Below are 20382 nucleotides of genomic sequence, written 5' to 3'. Positions count from 1 at the left end.
GGAGAAATATTTAAAAAGGGCGTATGAGATCTTCAATGCACTACTTTCAATATATATTCGAAAATCGCCATTTGTGCAGCAAAACTATATAATAGCGAATTCTAGGTAATTAATTTTTCTGTGTGAATATTTTCTGACGAAATTTTTCAAAAAAATGTTAAAGATACAAATACATTGTTAAAAACCTGTTTTAATCCACCTAGAGGTGCAATTGTGCCTTTCTCATTTCTCTAAACTATGGCACGGAGGCTTTTTATGTTCAACATAATTGTGGAAATGTCCATTACATTCTTAGTACACTTTGCACCTTTACACAATGGCATGCCAGCCACGAACTTGATGAGCTACGTGTCGACGGTGAAACACTTGAAACAAAAAATATCATACTTCATTAGCCTAATCAGCATTAGATCAATGTTATCTGCTTGCTAACTCATTTTGTCATGCGGGGGTGGGTATGTGAGGAGGGCGAAAGTCCCATGAACGAACGACTTCCCAGCTTAAATTGGTATGCTTTGTGATATAGTGGTGGTTTAAAGATGATGGGGTTGAAAGGGAGGGGTATGAGGGCTGGATGGGGTGGTGGTCTGAGGGGTGATTTAAGGAGATTTTTAAAGGAGGGGCGCGAACAGTAGAGGGGGGTGTAACCCCTCTCCGTAAACCATCAACTACGCTCCTGTTAAAATCCAGAAACCCTAAACGAGTTGAAAAAAAAATTGGGGATTAGGTTGACGTTTTTCAGAGTGATTGCATAACCTTTCTATATGAGAAAGGCAAAAATGTGCCAAAATCCAAAAAAGTGAATCGTAGTCAAATTTTTTTTTCGAGTTTACATCAAATCTCGACGTTTCATGCACCTTGAACACATTTAGCATCAAAAATAAAAATTCAGTTTTTAATTTTTCCTATAGTTTATATGAGAAATTTCTGTGTGGCCGCACTCTGAAACCCGTAATTCCGGAACCAGAATTCCGATCGATCCAAAATTCAATAGCAGCCGATGGGAAGGTTGCACCTTTCATTTGAGACTAAGTTTGGGCAAATCGGTCCAGCCATCTCTGAGAAAAATGAGTGACATTATTTGACACATACGCACATACATACACACACACATACACACACACATACATACATACACACACATACAGACTTTTTCCGATCTCGACGAACTGAGTCGAATGGGATATGACACTCGGCCCTCCGGGCCGGGATTAGGTTGACGTTTTTCAGAGTGATTGCATAACCTTTCTATATGAGAAAGGCAAAAATGTGCCAAAATCCAAAAAAGTGAATCGTAGTCAAATTTTTTTTTCGAGTTTACATCAAATCTCGACGTTTCATGCACCTTGAACACATTTAGCATCAAAAATAAAAATTCAGTTTTTAATTTTTCCTATAGTTTATATGAGAAATTTCTGTGTGGCCGCACTCTGAAACCCGTAATTCCGGAACCAGAATTCCGATCGATCCAAAATTCAATAGCAGCCGATGGGAAGGTTGCACCTTTCATTTGAGACTAAGTTTGGGCAAATCGGTCCAGCCATCTCTGAGAAAAATGAGTGACATTATTTGACACATACGCACATACATACACACACACACATACACACACACATACATACATACACACACACATACAGACTTTTTCCGATCTCGACGAACTGAGTCGAATGGGATATGACACTCGGCCCTCCGGGCCGGGATTAGGTTGACGTTTTTCAGAGTGATTGCATAACCTTTCTATATGAGAAAGGCAAAAAACAAAAAAAAATAAAATACAATTACAGAAAAACAATGTTTTTTGTTAACGAGGGCCTATAAACTGGTGAAACTATATTTGCACTATTAGAAAGTTATTAGTAAGAAAGCATTTTTAACTTCAAGTATTCTTCTAAATTTCTTAGTATTTGCCAGTCATAAATATAATTTTCTTATTCCATATTAATACTAAATATAATTTCGTAGCAAAATGCTCTTAAGAAAAATTTACCGAGCTATTTTGATTTTTTTTTAACAAAAATATCTAATAGTGAAAATACGCCCTTTTAATAAATTACTCACAAATGCCAAGCGCAAAAAACATAACACATTTAAAATTTAATTGCAAATAAAAAAACTTTAAAATATAATTGCATCGTAGAGAAAATAACAATAAAAAGTTTTAACATATTTTAATAATTCTTTTAATTGTGGATTTTTAATTAATTTTTTTTTTTTTTAAATAATTTAGCTATAGAATGTGTTTCAAAATGGGTTTTTAATTCAAAATGCTCACGAAAAATTATCCTTCAAAACGCAGATGTTTTCAAGTTATTTTGGATTTTCTTATGACATAATATGTTACTTCGTGAAATTACGACCTTTTCAAAAGTTTTTCACATTTGTTCATCAAAACCAATATGTTTTTCAAAATAAACATGAAATTTCCCGGTAATACTCAGTTCCTAGATTAAGGATGATTTGTGTACGATTGTCTTGATATCCTTGCTTCAATGAAAATGCAAAACTGTAACGTGACAGATTCTGGTTGTAACGTGACAGATCATCGAGAATACTCCATAAAATCGAAAACAAAGTTTTTCTTCAAGAAAACTGTATTTCAAACTCTTCCTTGTTTACTAAGCTTCAACTTAAAACTGTTTTCATGCAAATTTGGGGGCCAACAGAACAGACTTTTTCTATGTAGTCGGACAACCTCCAAACTAACTGCGAAAACTGTGTAACGTGACAGACGTATTAAAATGACAATAACACGAAAACCGTTCATGATAGAAAATAACTTTCTGTAGAAAATATGTGCGGTTTAGTGACCTTAATAATGTGCAGTTGTGATAGAATATGGTTTTATTGTTTTTGCTGACTTATCTTATGAAATATGCGTAAAAATGTAACGTGACAGATATGTTAAATTTGAAATTCTGCTGAGCGCAACGCAAAACAATCTTTCGTCCTTTTGCCTTTGGGGAAGTCAAGCTGTGACAGTAAGCCATTTGCTTCGACTCAATTGTCTAGGCAAAACAGAATCATTTTCTCGAACAAATTCCAGATACAGGACAGCATCGCAATCGGTCGATATGAGTTGTTGTCGGAGGCTGGTCTTCCAGGTTTGTGAGTGGCAATGGCAACCTTCACTTGCCACCAGTCATGAGGGACTAAAAACTTATTAAGTAAATTTGACAAGCGCCTCTTGACAGAGTCTAGCAAGTTGAATTTGATTATATTTGGTCCTGGGACTTTATTGTTACATGATAATAATTTTGATATACACGATAAGAGAGCAAGTGAGAATTCCACCATCGAAAAAGGGGTTTCGTTCGCGTTGCTGTGAGGGACCGCGGATCGGTAGATCTTCTATTCCGGGGCGGAATCGAATATTTAACAGTATAAATATTCCACTTTCTCGTTAGTACTGTTCCAGTTTTGCATGCACCGGACCGTGCTTCAAAGAGTGCACATCGATATTTCTTTCGTTAATCTGTCAACGAGCCGGCGCTAGTAGCTTCTTCGCACGTTTCTCGATTTTAATCAAACTTTGTTAGATCATATCAAACATTGATTGCATTCGGTGGCCCTGAACTGTTAGCAATAGTAATTACGATTGACAGAGATATCGAAACATTTTGGGTTTTTTGATGTCCAAGAGGAGCTGAAAAATCCTTTCCTGAGCTAGGTTTCTTGCTTCGATTTTGCACCAGTACTGCCTCGAGTAAATATTTTTGAAGGACCTTGGAGAGACAACTTCTGGCCTTTACAACGAAGCTTAGGAGAGGAAATGTTCCTCCTTTTTCTATTGCTTCTTGGCACTGCAGAATATGTTCCCTCCTGGGGTTCATCAGAGTCGCGTTCGTCAATAGATAAGTTAGTATAGATGTTCGTGAACTCCGGTGGCGTAGCTATCTTTAGTATTACTGCAAATGATCGCTAAACGCGTTCCTGAAGCACTTAAGATTCTCCTCTCTCTGTTTGTACACGGGCATGACGGGAGATTACGTGGATTTTCCTGGCAGTAGAGAAACTTTTCAACATCCTATGATTCCCACCACATTTCCCACAACGAGTCTTAATGCTACAATGGGAGGCTGGGTGTACCAATTGTTTGCAATTAGTACAGTTCATTACCCGTATCACAAAAAGGCGAACAAATAGACGAACCTCGTCAAAGAGAAGGTAGTTAGGTAGAGCAGAGCCGGTGATCACTCGATAGGAATCTATGTTGATATATATCCCCTTTCCATCAACTGCGACTGATGTTGAAGTTACATGTGTTTGCACTCCAGTATCTTCACTGGCTAAAGCATGATGAAGTCTTTAAAGCAACCAACACCGTGGGCAATTCAGACTTGAATCGGAAACGACCCCAACCATTTCAACTTGATTAGTTGGTACACATACTTTGTACTCCTTCATAAAAGGCCCGTCGCCAACAATATTATTTGTCTGCTTCAAACCATTTACCACCATTCCAAGCGTAACAGGACGAATCTTTCTTATTTCTGTCACGGTCGTATATCGTTCCTTCTGAACTCGAGAAATCTGCAGTAGATTTAGAAACTTTTTGTCATAGGCCCGGAAAAAGATCACATAAGGCAGTAAAGGAACATTATAACTTGTGCCGAGGAGTAGATTTTATTTCGACCTCCACCTTGAGGTGAGGCATTGTCAGAGGAAGTGATTTTACACGGTCTAAGGGCCCAGTGCGGAATAATAGAAAAGCAAAGAATGTGGAATATAATGTACTAGCGGTACTTAGCATCAGTCAAGTATGCAGTTCGTACTTCACACACAGCAGTAGCAGATAAGGGAACACCAAAGTCGAAAAAATCAAACGAAGGAACCTAGCTTTCCTTTGCCAAACTTTTTGCTTGCTTGCCTTTGCTCTTCCGTACGCAACGGTAGAAACTGTGCCTTGGAGTACACGTAAACAAATACAATGGATCACCGACAACCAGCTTACAACGCAATTTTTCTGTTAGAATACATAGAAAATAGAACGAACAAAAAGCGACCAGTCACAGACAAGAGCTCATCTACTATGACTATTCCAATGTTTTACCAATGTTTTTCCAATTGTTTATTTTTTTGTTTATGTTATGGCACAATTGTTTTTGCCAATAATGCCAAAAAATATTCACGTAAATTCGATAAAGTATATAAGAATTATGTGTTCTGAGATGTTTATGGATAATACGATATTTTTTAACTGATGATAAAGTAACAGTAAATAATTCCTCCAGAAGTGAGATAATCACCACAATATTTTACATTTCTTACATAAGAACGGTAATAGGTATAGGTTTAGGAAGACAGAACTATTTTTGTCTGCTGTTTCCCTATAAATAATTCTTCCGTTAAGGCAGAACCACACGCGGAAACAAACTGAATATTACATTCCACTTGAAAAAGAAAATATTTGTAATACCCTGAAGACAACGGGTTATTCCTTCGAAACGTTGCACTATGGAGAGTCATGTGACCAAAAATCGAAAACACTTTCAATGAAATGCATTTCATAACTGAGCGGTTAAATATAGGAATGACAGAAAAGACTTAATCCCCTTTTCTATTTTTCAATCCAACTCCGTGAAATAGTTAAAAATTAAGAATTTTTTGTAGTTTTGTATAGTTTCAATGGATGACTAATAATCATAAAAATTACGTGGAACTATTGCACTAGACAAAAATTATGAGCATTTCTGAAAAAACAACTAACAAATTGAAAATGTTTAGGTTAGTGGAGATTCGATCTCTGATTGAGGACACTTGATTCCGCTTTGAATACATGTTTAAAAGAGCGTGTAGGGTAATGAGCCTTGTTGCGGGTTCCCTGCAGCGGGTAGAGCAGAACTACCAAAAGCGAATCCGAACGCAAACACAAAGGAGAAAATGCACCAACTCAAATCAAAACAGACATTGCTTAGTGACTTACACAACCATATATTGCTCCCTTCATTTCTTCCTCCTTATTTCTACTTTCTTCTTACTAACTCGTCCTCTTCCTCTTCTCATACCTTCATCTCCTCCCTATTGTAGATTCTTACATCCTGCTAGCCACGCTTCCTTTATTTCCTATTGTACATTCTTAAGTCTTACTACTCACTGTTCCTTCACTGTAGTTCCATACCGCACCCAGCTGTGCTCAAATCAAACTCCGCTGTTCTCCGTACCGTGCTAATTAACAACCGGGAAGTGTCATTGTACCTGCTCCGTAAACTTGTCGACCGTGAGTAATGCGTGGGTCGAATTTGTACCACCGGCCTTCGCCTAGGTCCCAGACGATCTCTGCAGATTTATCTCCGTCGTTTCGGTTCGGTGATCTGGCCTGATCAGTGGAACGCAGGATGCTGCAAAAATAGGCCAAGAGAAAAGACCCTATTGGGCACCTGACATTAGTCCCCCGCGGTCTCATATGACTGGCAACCAACTCACCCTCCGGAAGGGGTCTTTGTTCTTGCTGCGGGCGGAATGCAAGGCGCTCTGCCTGGGACGGAATCTCACAGGTTGCTTCTATCCGGTCGTCGCTTGAGTACTGGAAGGAAAGCATGTTAAACGTGCTTCCCTGTTGGCTGATATTATCCCTACCGCTAGTAGCACTTTGTGGTTGCTCGAGGACAATGCTCTCTCTATTCTGATACAGGTTGTCGGTGCCCTTCTTCGATCGGCTGTCGCATTAAGTCTAAAAGTGGGCGACGTTAAGCGAAATCCACAATGTGACGTACTTGCTTACCGCTTCGATATCAGCGAAACCGTCCGACGGCTGCTGTTGACTGTGGGCTGCAATGTCGAATGCCGTCGTCCTGAGAATCTTCACGAGTCCTTCCACTCTAACGTCGTCTCAGTGCTAGAAATGCAACCGCATTAGATGGGCTTTACTGTCGCTTGCCCTTTTCATACCTCTTCGATGTCGAATACTAGCCGCCTTCCGGATCTTTGCAGGCTCTTGCTATTTGGCGTCGTTTCAGCGCTTCGATGTTGCCTTCTGTGACTTCTTTGCGGGAGCCAATTCACTTTCGGCTGATACGAGTGCTGCAAATTTTCCTACGGCTGCTAATGGCCGTGAACTTTTCGAGATCGAGCGAAACGAATCACTAGCCGAGCTTTTTTCGGTCGCGCAACGTGCCCAGCAACCTACTTCTGCGACGTCGGTTTTACTTTTGGCGTTAATTGTCAATGCCGAGGCAGTTTATAGCAAGCCGTTTCTAGCACTTCCGTTGTGTTTGGTTGTGTTGTGAGAGTGCGTTTCGATCACACGGTGGTGTGTCTTTGCGTTCATTTCAAGCGTCGCTTTGCGAAAGGCCTTTCGCCTTCGGTGTAAGGTGTTTGATTTGACGGTTGAGCAGGGTGGTTTAATTTGACGGTTTTTTGGCAAACATTACAATTGCTATTTTTAACTTTTTCTCTATTTTGCGTGGCTTATAACTAGTTAGGGACATTTTATTCTTAACGTAACAGCCTATTTTTGTCCCTGTTTCTATTATCACCCTACCCATTTGAAGCCTTTGATTAGAGCAACTTCTGCCATCTTTGCTTAACTTACTTACTTAGTTTTATTCCTGCGCACCCCTGGTGGTGCAAAGGGCCGTTGTGAAAGATCGCCATCCTGGGCGATTGCCCGCCATCGCCTTGACCTGCTGCCAGGTCAAACTTTCGTCGACTTCTTTTATTTCTTTGTTGAGGCTGCGCCGCCATGAGCCTCTGGATCTGCCTCTGCTACGATATCCTGTTGGGTTCCAGTCTAACGCTTGCTTTGCTTAACGCGTTGGTTCAAATGGTTTAACCGCAGCAAGAGAGTCGAAGGTGCTTGGGCACGCAGTGGGAGCCGGAATCCATGTCATTTCACCCGCGTTTAAAATGGTCATATTGAAGTTGTCGCAGAACTCGTGGGATGAAGTAGATCATTACTAACCTTAGAAAAACTAGCCTCGGTGCGAGGAGGAGTTCCGCAAAATCGCAAAGCCGTCGACGGCCAACTGAGGCTCTGGAGGGGATGTAGGTGAAAGCAATGCAAAGGAGCAATTTGCCTTTAATCCTAGTTCGGCAAGCAACAACTTCAATGCCTGATGCCGAGGGGAGGTCGATCGATTGAGAGAATAGCATTTTTTGATCACCAAAACTATTACTCCATAAGAGTCTTGTCGATCCGTGACCTCGTTCGATGAATTAGCCATCGAAGGATACAGTCGCTGAAAGGAGAACTATTTTGCAGTGGACTGCATCAAAAATGTTTATACTGCGAGGAGATACCTTGTCAAAATGCTTCTAAGACAGTCAGAAATATTTAAATCTGTGAAAATGCGGTCTAAAATATCAGAGAATTTTTTTTAATCTAGCGCTGGTTTCTTTCTCTGGCTGAGATACTGAAATATATTGATGTCCAAAGAAGAGCAGTTTTGCACCAGTATTTCCCCGAGCAGTTGTATTTGAAGGACCTTGAAGAAACACCTTCTAACCATTACAACGAAGCATAGGAAATGTTTCTCCTTTTTCTATTGCTTCTTGGCACAGCAGAATATGTTCCCTCCTAAAGTTTATGCCGAGCAAACGAAAGGCCCATAATGCTCCCATGATCATGGTCCAATTTCAGCCCCACTGCATGGTTTTTTGATAGTGTTTGGCGTGGGTTCAACTCATGAAAACACCATCACCGTGATCCGGGAGATTCCATTTGAAACCACATTCTGGTCTATTTATGGGTTTTTTAGGACCACTTCATGGTGTTTTGATGATTGTAAAATTTGAAACGGATCATGTTCATGGTATTTTTATGGAGTTGTATGGTGTTTGAACCCATGACAATTTGCTCGGGATCACAGTTGCCTTCGTCAGTAGACAAATTAATATAAATGTTCGAAGAGATCGGCAGAGTAGCTATCGTTAGCATTTCTGTAAAAAATTGGTTAGAGCGTCTCTGAAGGGAACACTTAAGATTCGCCTCATACTGTTTGTACAAATCCGCGTAAATCGGAAACTACCCCACTTAATTCAACATGGTTAGCTGGTACACATACTCTGTACTCCTTCGTAAAAGGCCCCTAACCCCCAACATCATTTTCCTGCTTTAAACTATTTACCACAATCCGAAGCTTACCAGGGCGAATCTTCCATATTTCAGGTTCGCATATCGTTCCGTCTGAACTCGAGAAATCTGTAACAGATTTAAAAACTTTTTGTGTTTGGCCCGAAAAAACATCACATAAGTTCAAGTAGAGGAACATGGACATAACTTGTGCCGAGAAGTCGATTTTATTTCGGACTCTATGTCACCGATTTTTAATATTCGGGTATGAAAACACATCTACGTGATTGGCCGCATCGCATGGGGTATAGAAAAACATCGGTGTGATTGGTATCTAATTGAATTCCGAAAACATTTTTTTGAATTAACTTAATAATAAAATAACTATTTCTCAAAAATAAATATGTAAGTTCGCTTTGAAGTGAAAATTCGTCCAGGGTTGATGTATTTACCCGATGGATTAGGCATTCAGTCATTTGGTGGATGAGGTGGTATATGAATACACAGATCATTAAGTAACCCACCCAGTAGTGATAAAATAATTTTATAATTATATTGTTCATATTTTTTGCTTTATTTTTTGTATTAGCGCGAGCATCGGTATGTTTGAATTCCAAAATTCTAGTGAAAATTTGACTTCTATTGCAACATTTATGTTTTACTGGCTATGGAGTACAAATTCCCAGTTGCAATATTTATAATATGGATGAAAGGAATGAAAATATCGCCCAATATGCCAAAAAAAGTAACAGCACTAACCACCATTTACCATTCCTCACACGTCCACCCCCTGTCTCATCCTTTGTGTTCGTGGAAACTTTCTCGACTCACATCTATCCTGCTGTTGAACTATCTATTTCTAAGTTGCGCGATGAGATCTTCTACTAATCTGACATTATTTGTTAATGCCCCAGCTAATTTGATGTTTGCGATGAAATGGTGTAGGTTTAGGAAGACAGAACTACGCTGTTTTCCTATAAATAGTTCTTCCTTTTGAGTGTAAAGGGCGAACACGAAATTATTACGACACATTCAACAGGGCATAACTTTTTTACCATTGGGTGAAAATCAACCAAATTTTGCACATTTTCTCATTGATGTGTATTGTTTACATGCTGTCAAACTCGAAGTCGTGTTTTTCGATTCAACGAAAATGAAGGTGAACCAACGCGAGTCGAGAGAACAAATTCTTTCCAAACATCTGGAATTTCCTGACCTGTCGCACCGGCAGTTGGGAAAAATGTAGAACATTCACCATTCAACCGTCTCCAGAGTGTTGAAGCGGTTCCAGAAGCGGTTGACGTTGGACCACGACAAAGGAGCTGGAAGAAAACCGGGACCGGAGAACAAAAATACGGAGGGAAAGGTGAAGCGGATGATTAAAGCAAATCCCAACGTCTCAAGCCGTGATTTGGCTAAAAAGATTGGCATGTCGCAGAGCTATGTCCAGAATGCGAAGAAGAGAGCTGGACTACCTACATACAAGGTACAGAACTTCCCAAACCGCGATGAGCGGCAACAATCGACGGCTAAAACTCGGGCACGAAAGCTCTACGAGAAGGTGCTGACAAAATATGGCTGCTGTGTGATGGACGACGAAACGTATATAAAAGCCGATTTTAAGCAAATTCCGGGGTTGGAGTTTTTCACCAGCAAGAGCAAGTTCTATGTGGACGACAAATTTAAGAAGAAGAAAATGTCGAAGTTCGCCTCCAAATATCTCATTTGGCAGGCCATCTGCTCTTGCGGACTGAGGAGTGAGCCTTTCGTGACAAAGGGCACAGTAAATGGCGAGATCTACAAATCTGAGTACCTCGAGAAGCGCCTTTTGCCGTTCTTGCAGCAGCACGACGAAACTCCGCTATTTTGGCCAGATTTGGCATCATGCCACTATTCTAAAAGTGTGGAGTGGTGTGAAGCCAATTCTGTCCATTTTGTTCCAAAGGACATGAATCCGCCAAACTGTCCGGAGCTGCGCCCGGTGGAGCAAAACTGGGCAATGGTGAAGCGGGAACTTCGGAAGAGCAAGAAGACAGTCAAAGACGAGAAGGACAAGTTATGAAAATGGAAAAAAAGTGAGAAACTGGTACCGGATGACGCTGTAAAGACTTTGATGGAGGGCATCAAGCGAAAATGCGTTCAATTTTACACTCAAGGCTCCATCGATTAACTTTTCCTTTGATTTTTGAAGTAAATATATGCATAAAACTACCCTAAAATTTTGGTTTGATTTTAAACATTATAAGAAAATTGGCATGACATTTTCGGTGTCGCAATAATTTCGTGTTAGCCCTTTATAACTTTATAACTCGCGGAAATAAACTTAATATTACATTCCACTTGAAAAAGAAGATATTTGTAGTCTTGATAAAATTTGAAAATATTTGTATTACGAGACTATAACTACTTTATGTTCAAACCCTGCTTTCCCCTGAAGATAACGGGTTATTCCTTCGAAACGTTGCACTATAGAGAGTCATGTGACCAAAAATCGAAAACTACATCACTTCCAATGAAATTCATTTTTTTAATAAGCGTTTATATATAGGGGAGATAGAGAAGACTTGATCCCCTTTTCAATTTTTCAATCCAACTGCGTGAAATGATTAAAGATGAAGAATTTTTTGTAGTTTTATGTGGTTTCAAGGGATTACTAACAATCAAAAAAATTACATGGAACTATTTCCCTAGACTGAAAAATGAGTATTTCTGGAAAACAACAAAGAAATGAAAAATGCTTAGGTTAGAGAAGATTCGATCTCTGATTTGAGAACACTTAATTCCGCTTTCAAAACATGTTTAAAAGAGCCTGTAGGTTAATGAGCCTATTTTTGCACTGTTTCTATTATCACCCTACCCATTTGAAGCCTTTGATTAGAGCAACTTCTGCCATCTTTCGTTAAGCGTTGGTTCAAATGGTAGTGCGATAATTGGGGCACCCTATACGAGTTTTCGCTGCGCTCGAACAGAAGGATTTCATCACTCTCAAGTCAATTTTGTTATAATATTGGTACATATCAAAGACGATGAGTTAATGAAATTAGTAATTAATGAAATAATGTGGCACCCTACCTAATAGAGTCAAATTATGCACTTTCTCAATCCATGCTCCCCGCTAGATATCAAGGCCCGAGTTTTTTTTATTAACGTCTGGTGTCTAATTTTAGCTCATTACCCACCGTACTTCGGTGGCTGACAGAGCTAATAGACATGAGTCTGTCTTTGCCGTAAGACATGTTGGTAGACTTGAGCGATTGGTAGCAATGCTGCCTAAGCTCGACTCTTGCCAGCAGAAGACAAAAGATTAGTCCGTAAGATTTAGAGCCTGGTTCTAATGACCCGGAAACTTCTAGTTTTTCGACCTGCAAATTTCACATCCTTGCTCTCGCTTGAGACAAATACACTTAAAACATAAAAAAACAATTTGCAGATAGCTTGCTAATCATTTCTAACTTCACCATTCAAAAACATTAAATAAGTCATAGTTCGCCGTGACTGGGGTTAGATAACAGTAACTGCTATCTATAAACCAGAAAAACCGGCATCCTACTACAATTCGTATCGGCCGAATGTTTATTCCCAATCGTATGAATCTTCTAGATACTTGAAGACACAAGAATGAGTTTTTCAACACGTTGATGCAACAGGAGACCTATGAAGTTACGGAATACCTTCGATTTTAGGAGATTCCAAAAATGATTGCAAATTAATAAATACGTACACTTTTCCTGCGAGAAAATGTTCTTCATTGACACATCACGTATCGAAGAGTCCAGTAACATCAGTAATATTCTGTTTTCGTTTATCTCACAAAATTAGCTACCATTCAGAATGCCCTCAGCATGGACACTTTGCCCGCAAACCGTTGTTTCATCTTCACTAACAGTCCAAGCTGAACCTAGCCTCGATATTCATTGGAGGTCGATGTTCACCCTTATTTTTCGAGAAATATTGAATGAGAATATTTTAGCAGGGAAATCAAATCACTTGATCAGGATATGTAAACGATTTACATGATAGGAATTGAGATGAATATAAAAACTGTTTTTATAGCACAACAAGTTGTACTTAAAGTACAGATCCAAAATGATTTTTAAACCACCGATACGAGCTACAGAGGTGACAACACTATCTCAAACACTAGCCGAGCTAGAACAAACAAACACTGCTAATAAAAGCAATTACGAAAGACATTACACGCCCTAACGAAGCAAATTGACGTAGCATTTCTCTATACGATTACGACTGACGGACGGCTGACGTTCCTCAATCCCATAGGGAGCCGGTGATGTGATATTGGATTTGCCGACAGGATATCCGTTTCGAGCGAACGAATTTGTGGTCCCGCATTGCTGCCAACTCATCCGTTCGTATCTCCTCCTCCTTCTCCTCCTGTCACGGCTGGACGGAATGTCGATTGCTTAAAGCAACCGCACAACATCAAAGCCATCATTAGGAGTGACATGCAGTTGCACCATCGAGCGGGAAGAAGCGCTCCAGGGAAATTGAATTGATATGGTTAGTTTCGATTTGAACGCAAGGTATGGCTTCTGGTTGTTGTGTACCGAACGTGTGTCTGTGTGTGTGTGCTGCAAGATTCAAAAGTCAGGCTGCGTGTTTGTGCCTTGAAGCTGTGGGGGCTGTGCGACATGCAACAAACATTGAATTTGTACAGGCTTTAAAGCTAGCGGGACTGACATGCAACAGAAGACACGTACCTAGACTGTGTTGATGCTTGGTTTTCCGATGGAAGGGAAATGTGAGTGACGGAAGACGAAGCGAATTCTCTTCCTTGTTTTTCCCTAACAAGATTAGGTCTGTAAGCTGTTTTCAATAGGTTGACAGTACTAGCTTTAATGAATTTTATTCCTTCTCTCGATGCTAACCTTGTTCAAGGGTTTCGTTTTATCAGTCGTGGAAACATAGCAAAACGATATGTACAACCACACTCTCAACTATAATCCTTCTTTGGTGGGAAATTCCTATGGGGGTAAGAAGCATGAATAACAAGGTTGAAACATATATTTTCTATTTACTATTTGCATTCACATCCAAGACTTGTTGTAACTGAATTCTCGATTTCTGTCATCTACTCGTCAATCCCGTTCCAAAAATACCAATATTGTTGGGGCTATCAACAATGTCGCATACCCGGTATTCGCCATTGTTAGGGTTATCGCGAGAAATGCTTTTGCCTTTTGATCGATTCGTTTTATCTACCACTTTAAGCGAGAAAAGTATCGATTTTGTTTGCGCATATAATTTTTACAACGACAATATAATTTTAATATCGATGTTAAAAATTGGAATTGTAACATTTTTCAGTGCAAAAAAAAAGATTTAATCTACCTAGCAATAAGATGAGACATGTCTTATACATATAATTGATTATTGATTCATTAGTTTGCAGAACCCATGCGAAGTAGTGCACCACACTAAAGTTTCGAGTCCTGGACAAATCAATTGTCGAGTTCCTTTGGAGGATGTGAAATTTCGCAAATCTGTTTGCTCCGTGAAAGCTGTCCGTGAATCACGAGAGAAACAGCGTGATAGTGAAATTCAATATTTGAAACAGAGTGCAGAGTCAATGAATGCTAACGTGTCTAATTTGATTGAATACACGAAACCATGTTCATCTTCGCAAATTAACAAAAGTACTGTTTTGAACGCAATTCCTCACCAGGGCCTAAAATTCTCATATCCTTTTAATAAACGATGAAATCCACACCTTCGTCTTTTTGCAGCCTCCTTCATTACTAAATACATACAAAGCAAAATAAAAAAGACAAAGCCGGGTGCTACTTTCGATTCTATGAAAGCGATTAGCAGAAGTAGAGACTTCCGTTTTCCTATGACAATACGAAAATTCAATCTCATTTTAATTTTAAATCAGCAATCTTAATTTTCATTTTAAATTTCATTAAATGAAATTATAGCAATATGCATAGAACTGCAACTAGAACGTGGCAACAACGGGAAATATGCACACCAATAGTGCTTACGTCGGCCAATATCATCACTAGCTCGTAATTCCACGAAATCTAACAACGACAAGTAAATATCGTTAATAGTGTATTTTCGTTCGCCTAGCGCTAGGTTCAACATCGAAGGGACTAATGTCGCTCTCAATCTCAAAGCGAAAACGACGTCTCATTTTCATTTTCGCAAAGTTCTGGTGCTTCAGAAAGTAGCGTCGCTGTCTCATCATTTTTGCCTGATTTTGGCAAATGAAAAAAATATTTTTTTGACTCTGTTTCTCACCGTTCATCACCAAAAATTCAAACCTGTTCGGAAACAATGTCTTTTTCAATAACGGCGAAAGATCGTTTACCCTTTTTGTCCAATATTAAAAGCGATGCCAGTGAGCTACAAGTTTTAGTTGAACTATTAAATTCAAATGCAAATATAAATACAAAATATACAATACAAAATACAAAATGCAAATACAAAATGCAAATACAAAGGCAAAGCAAAGGTAAAAGCAAAGGCGAAGGCAAAGGCAAAGGCAAAGGCAAAGGCAAATACAAATACAAATACGATGTAATTAGTCACGATCAAGATGTAATAAATCTTGAATTAGTCATACCATATAGTCGAATCATAAACAATGTACATTTATGGATATAAGCACGACTCAATTTACAAAAAAACAAACAATGATCTCACAAGTAAATTTTTTGTGCAAGCGTTACTAAAGGAAATTGAACACAATTACAAAACAAGTGATTTGTGTTCATTGTCCTGTTACGAAAAAACTAAACAGAATTCATGGCACTTCATTCACGAATCTGGGAACGATTTTTTCCGTCTTCAACAAAACTAGGACGGAAGAAAAGCGAGTAATCGGAAACTGAGGCAACTTATATCGAAGTAGTTTGTCTTCTTTTGATGAAATAAGTAAATTAAGAATACTCAAGTTCGTAAATAATCGGTGTCGGAAAATTTTTATGGCGGCGATGATGGTATTCACTGTTTTGTGGTAACTGGAAACCATCATCTTGGTTTGGGATGACGGTTTACGGTTTCCATTTTCATTTTTTTGACCTTTCAAATGACCCTCATATTGATTGTGGTTTTCACTGTTATGTGTTATCCGGAGGCCGCCATCTTTGTTTTCAAAATGGCGTCAAACATATATTTTCGGTTTTTGCTTTCAAATAATACCCATATTGATGAAGCTTTTCACTGTGTTGTGGTAAACGGAAATCGTCATCTTGGGTTTAAAAATTGCATAAAAATGGCATGAATCACCAATTTCCGTCATCTGCTGACCACCCGCTTTACAATGACACGATTATTGATAATGGTTTTCACTGTTTTGTGGTAACCAGAAGCCGCCATCTTGGTTTTGAAAATTGCATCAGTAATCAATTTTGGTCTTCCACATACTACTCACAGTCAACTAAGTACGATCCATACTATCCCCTTTCAAATTATACCCATATTTATGATGGCTTTCATTGTTTTGCGGTCACCAGAAGCCACCATCTTGGTTTGCAAAATGGCATCAAAAATCAATTGCTGTTTTCTACTGTCCACCTGCTTTCAAAAGATCCCCATATTGATGATAGTTTTCACTGTTTTGTGGTAACTGGAAACCACCATCTTGGTTTTCAAAATGGCGTCAAATATCCCTTCTTTTTTACATTCTAAACCGATACCGGAATGGCCACACTCAGATTGAGAAAGTTGTAGGAGTGTATGACTGGAAGAACTTCGCCTTTCGTATGAATCTATGAATCCAAATAGCTGGAATAATAAAAATTACATTTTCTATGGTTCTCTCGGAACAGTTTTTCGGTAGCCAAGAATAGTCCAATTCATGTCCATCATGATGGATCAACGGAAAAGTCATATGTAGACCAATTCAAACATTTTACTTACATTTATGAGTTGTTCCTTCAGTCACCTCACTTGGAAGCCAGATATATTCCACGTGGATTCCGAATAATTCCGGGACCGGTCAACAGATTCAAGCACTAATAGGGACATAGAAACTGAGCTGATTTCCAGATCCTTGAAAGCTGGTTTCAATCGATCAAAAATTGATGAAATGAGAGCAAAATCAAAATAAAATTTTAAGAAAAATTATAACCGGGTACAGCAAATAATTCATATTTTTAATTGTTTTTTATGTAAGTGCGAATACCTTATTTAAGAATTTTTGGTGGTATCCAACGTGGAACAGATCAAAAATGGTAAGTTAACCGAAACTAATTATGTAAAAAAAATCACCCCAGAGGCAGGATTCGAACCCGCAACCCTTGGGACTCCGGTCCAAATCCACAAACCCCTGTGCTATCTGTGGGCTATGATGACGTCCCAAGAAGAACACATGATTATCTCATAGGCGACAGCGATCATAGCATGCCTCTAAAGCGAGATCACACACAAGACCGCAGCTGCCACCCAACACAATTAATCTATTGATTCTATTAGATCTCACCACCAGGTCTTAAATAAAGTATTGGCACTTGCGTCAAAAACCAAAACTAAACATTTGTTTAATTCGAACAGCGGGTTCGTCCCTTCGTACCACTGTTAGCTGAACAAGGGACCAGAAATCAACAGATATACCACCAACCGATGTCCTATGGGCAATGAGCTCAAATTAGTCAATAAACGATAAGAAAAACCAGGATTGCTTCGGTTGTTTGTGATCTCGCTGTACAGGCAGGCTATGATCATTGTCCCCAATGCTATGATCATGTTTCTTCTGAGACGTCATCATAGCCCAGCAATAGCATAAGGGTTTGTGCATTGGGTCGAACTCCCAAGGGTTGCAGGTTCGAATGCTACCTCTGGGGTGATTTTTTTACATAATTGCTTTCGTTTAACTCTCCGTTTCGATCTGTTTACCCCTTTAAACACCACAAAAAAGTCATAGCCTCATTACCCTTTCTAATAAGTTAGGCTAAATTTTCCTTAAGGGGGTCTTTCAACGCAAAGCTTAGAAAAAAAATTTCTTACAAGTTCTACAATACGATAAGTGTACAAATATACATAATAAATATATTTAGTGTGGTGTATTTACCTTATCTAAACTAACTAGCTTGTGGAAATAGCATTCGATTACCAAAAAATCCCAGGTTCTCAAAACGTTTCCCAAATCCGAAAATCATATCCATATTTTATCAAACATAAACAGCGCACATTCAAAATAGCTTCCATTCGAATACATATCTCATACAGCAGCGGCAGTCTCTCAGTAATTTAATTTTTTGTTTTGCCAGTATAGCTTTTCAGGGATTTCCGTGAAACTGGCGTTTTTATTATTATAGCGTTTTTTCTACTTTATTACTTCTGTTTCCATCCAGTAGCCATCAATTTCACTGAAACGAAACGAATGCCGAAATGCGCTAGCAACAGTATCATTTTTACGTTTCCTTCCCCGGTTCTCTGACAAGCGGTCGGTCTAACCTCTCTTCATCCCAGGCCATCAACCGATGCCACTCTCATCGCAAACGGGCACCACGTTCCGCCCAGATATAATCATACGAAATTACACATTTCGACAAGGAAGCTAGATTCGCCGACGGGCTATTGCTGCTTTCGTTCGCTTATGTTGTGTTGCGGGGATTCTGTTTCCGTTCCGACAACGACGAGCGCCGAGAACAACACAAAAAATTGAATCAATTGCCATTTGGATCCTTAGTAGTATTTAATGTTTTTGGGGATATTCGGTTTGAGTGTGAGATTTGAATCTCAATCGAGGGGAATCATGTTTAGACTTTGAATAGAAAATCAGATACCATGTTTAATAGTGATTAGAATCGTTTCTCCTGTTTGTTTCGCTTAATACAATGAGGCCTGCTTAGCATAGGTATTCAAAATGTTGGCGCAGTATTACTTCCTATCTTGAACGTCTTGCAATTTTTATGTAAATTTTTCGATAAAATCTATTCAAATACCGTTGAAAATTTATAAATCTGAATGCGCCCAATTGTCAATTCAGTTATGCCACCAAAAAAACAACGCAAGTGTCGTCATCTGAGCTTTCGCGATATCTCCTAAATGATTTTCCTAAGTCACGTAAAAACCTCATCATACCGAAAATTAAAATGTAATAAACGTACCAGAAAGCCCATTTATCAATCCCGCACACGATGTTAATTTGTTAATGCTCTAACGGAGGGGTCCAAAAGTATGGTTTTAATCGTCTGTTGCTGGTAGCACAAGCTTTCCCAGCATGCTGAGAAAACACCGACAGACAGTGATAGAGGACCCATGTCTCACAAAAATTGAATTAATTCAAGCTAAATGTGGCATCTTCTCGTCCTTTCGTTTGTCGGCAACCATCGACAGGGGCAGACGGCGCGCACTGTGCTCCCGAATCGAGTACCTTGGGAGGAAAACAGCACGTACCATGTCGTTCGTGCTGGGGATTGTTCCTGTTATCCACTTATGTGTCGACAGTACATTTTGAAACATTTTCCCAAACATACGAGGAAGCAAAGTATCGAACTATTGAAAAGGGATTTCGTTCTTTACTTACGGGATGGAGCAACTGGTTTTTACAGGTTTTTACCCTTTCAACTTAATTAATTTCATTGGAAGGGGAATGAATTGATGGGTACTTTTCAATCGTTTACAGTTCAACCTTCCAACACAAATTACATGCCATCACTGTTTGTCAAGCAAAATCTAGAAAAGTCTTTGAATAATACCTCAAGTTACTTCGAGTAGGCAAAATATGTAAAAACTTTGAAATTTCAACTACACTACTTGAGATACCCACACAAAATGTTTTAATTCGCAGATAAATAACTAAAATTGCGTCCATAACTGTATCTAGGCTACGGTCGCATTCTCTCCCTCGGGCGCCTAGATAGCGCCCAAAGACATTCTGTGACATTAAAATTAATATAATTTATCTGGAACCGCCCGAAACAGCTCCAGACTGCAGACTGCTATGCCATGCCTTCCTCCGGGTGACAGCCACCACAAGCACAATAAACGCCAGTCGCCGTGCGTGTCAGCAACAAAACTCTCATCTTACCTTCCCCCCTTCTCTCCCGCTTTCTTTACAGGCTTGCTTCGGTTACAACAGATCTACCAGGGCCTTCGGCCAGGCAACGAAACATTCCACGTGGAAACCGTGAAGAGGATAGCAAACGTCAGCGATGCCATCGAGTTTCTGCGGACAATCGAAGAGCTGAACCGTTGGTCCCGCAAACACATCGTGCTGGACTGCAGCACCGAGCTGGCCAAGGACATCGTGGTGAGCCACGTGCGTGATATTACACTCGGGAAGCGAACCTACCATTATCTGCTCAGTGGACTGGTGAGTATTCGAGCTATTTCCAGCTAAGCATTTTGTGTATGAAATATGTTTCGTGTTTCCTGCGAGCTCATGCCAACCGTAGCGT

The 20382-nt window shown here is 39.5% G+C and overlaps 1 protein-coding gene across 2 annotated transcripts in view; it reads left to right on the top strand.

Moving 5' to 3' along the window:
• Nucleotides 1-20382, top strand: part of LOC131691701 (glutamate receptor 1) — a 496119-nt gene that overhangs the window by 388563 nt on the left and 87174 nt on the right. For both annotated transcript variants that reach the window (XM_058978296.1, XM_058978295.1), the window contains exon 4: nt 20044-20297. In XM_058978296.1, coding sequence (XP_058834279.1) covers nt 20044-20297 — 254 coding nt within the window. The remainder of the gene's footprint in view (nt 1-20043; nt 20298-20382) is intronic.

The sequence above is a fragment of the Topomyia yanbarensis genome, chromosome 3, assembly GCF_030247195.1.
Source record: "Topomyia yanbarensis strain Yona2022 chromosome 3, ASM3024719v1, whole genome shotgun sequence".
In the NCBI taxonomy this organism is placed as follows: Eukaryota; Metazoa; Arthropoda; class Insecta; order Diptera; family Culicidae; genus Topomyia; species Topomyia yanbarensis.
This window is presented reverse-complemented; position numbering and strand designations above follow the sequence as displayed.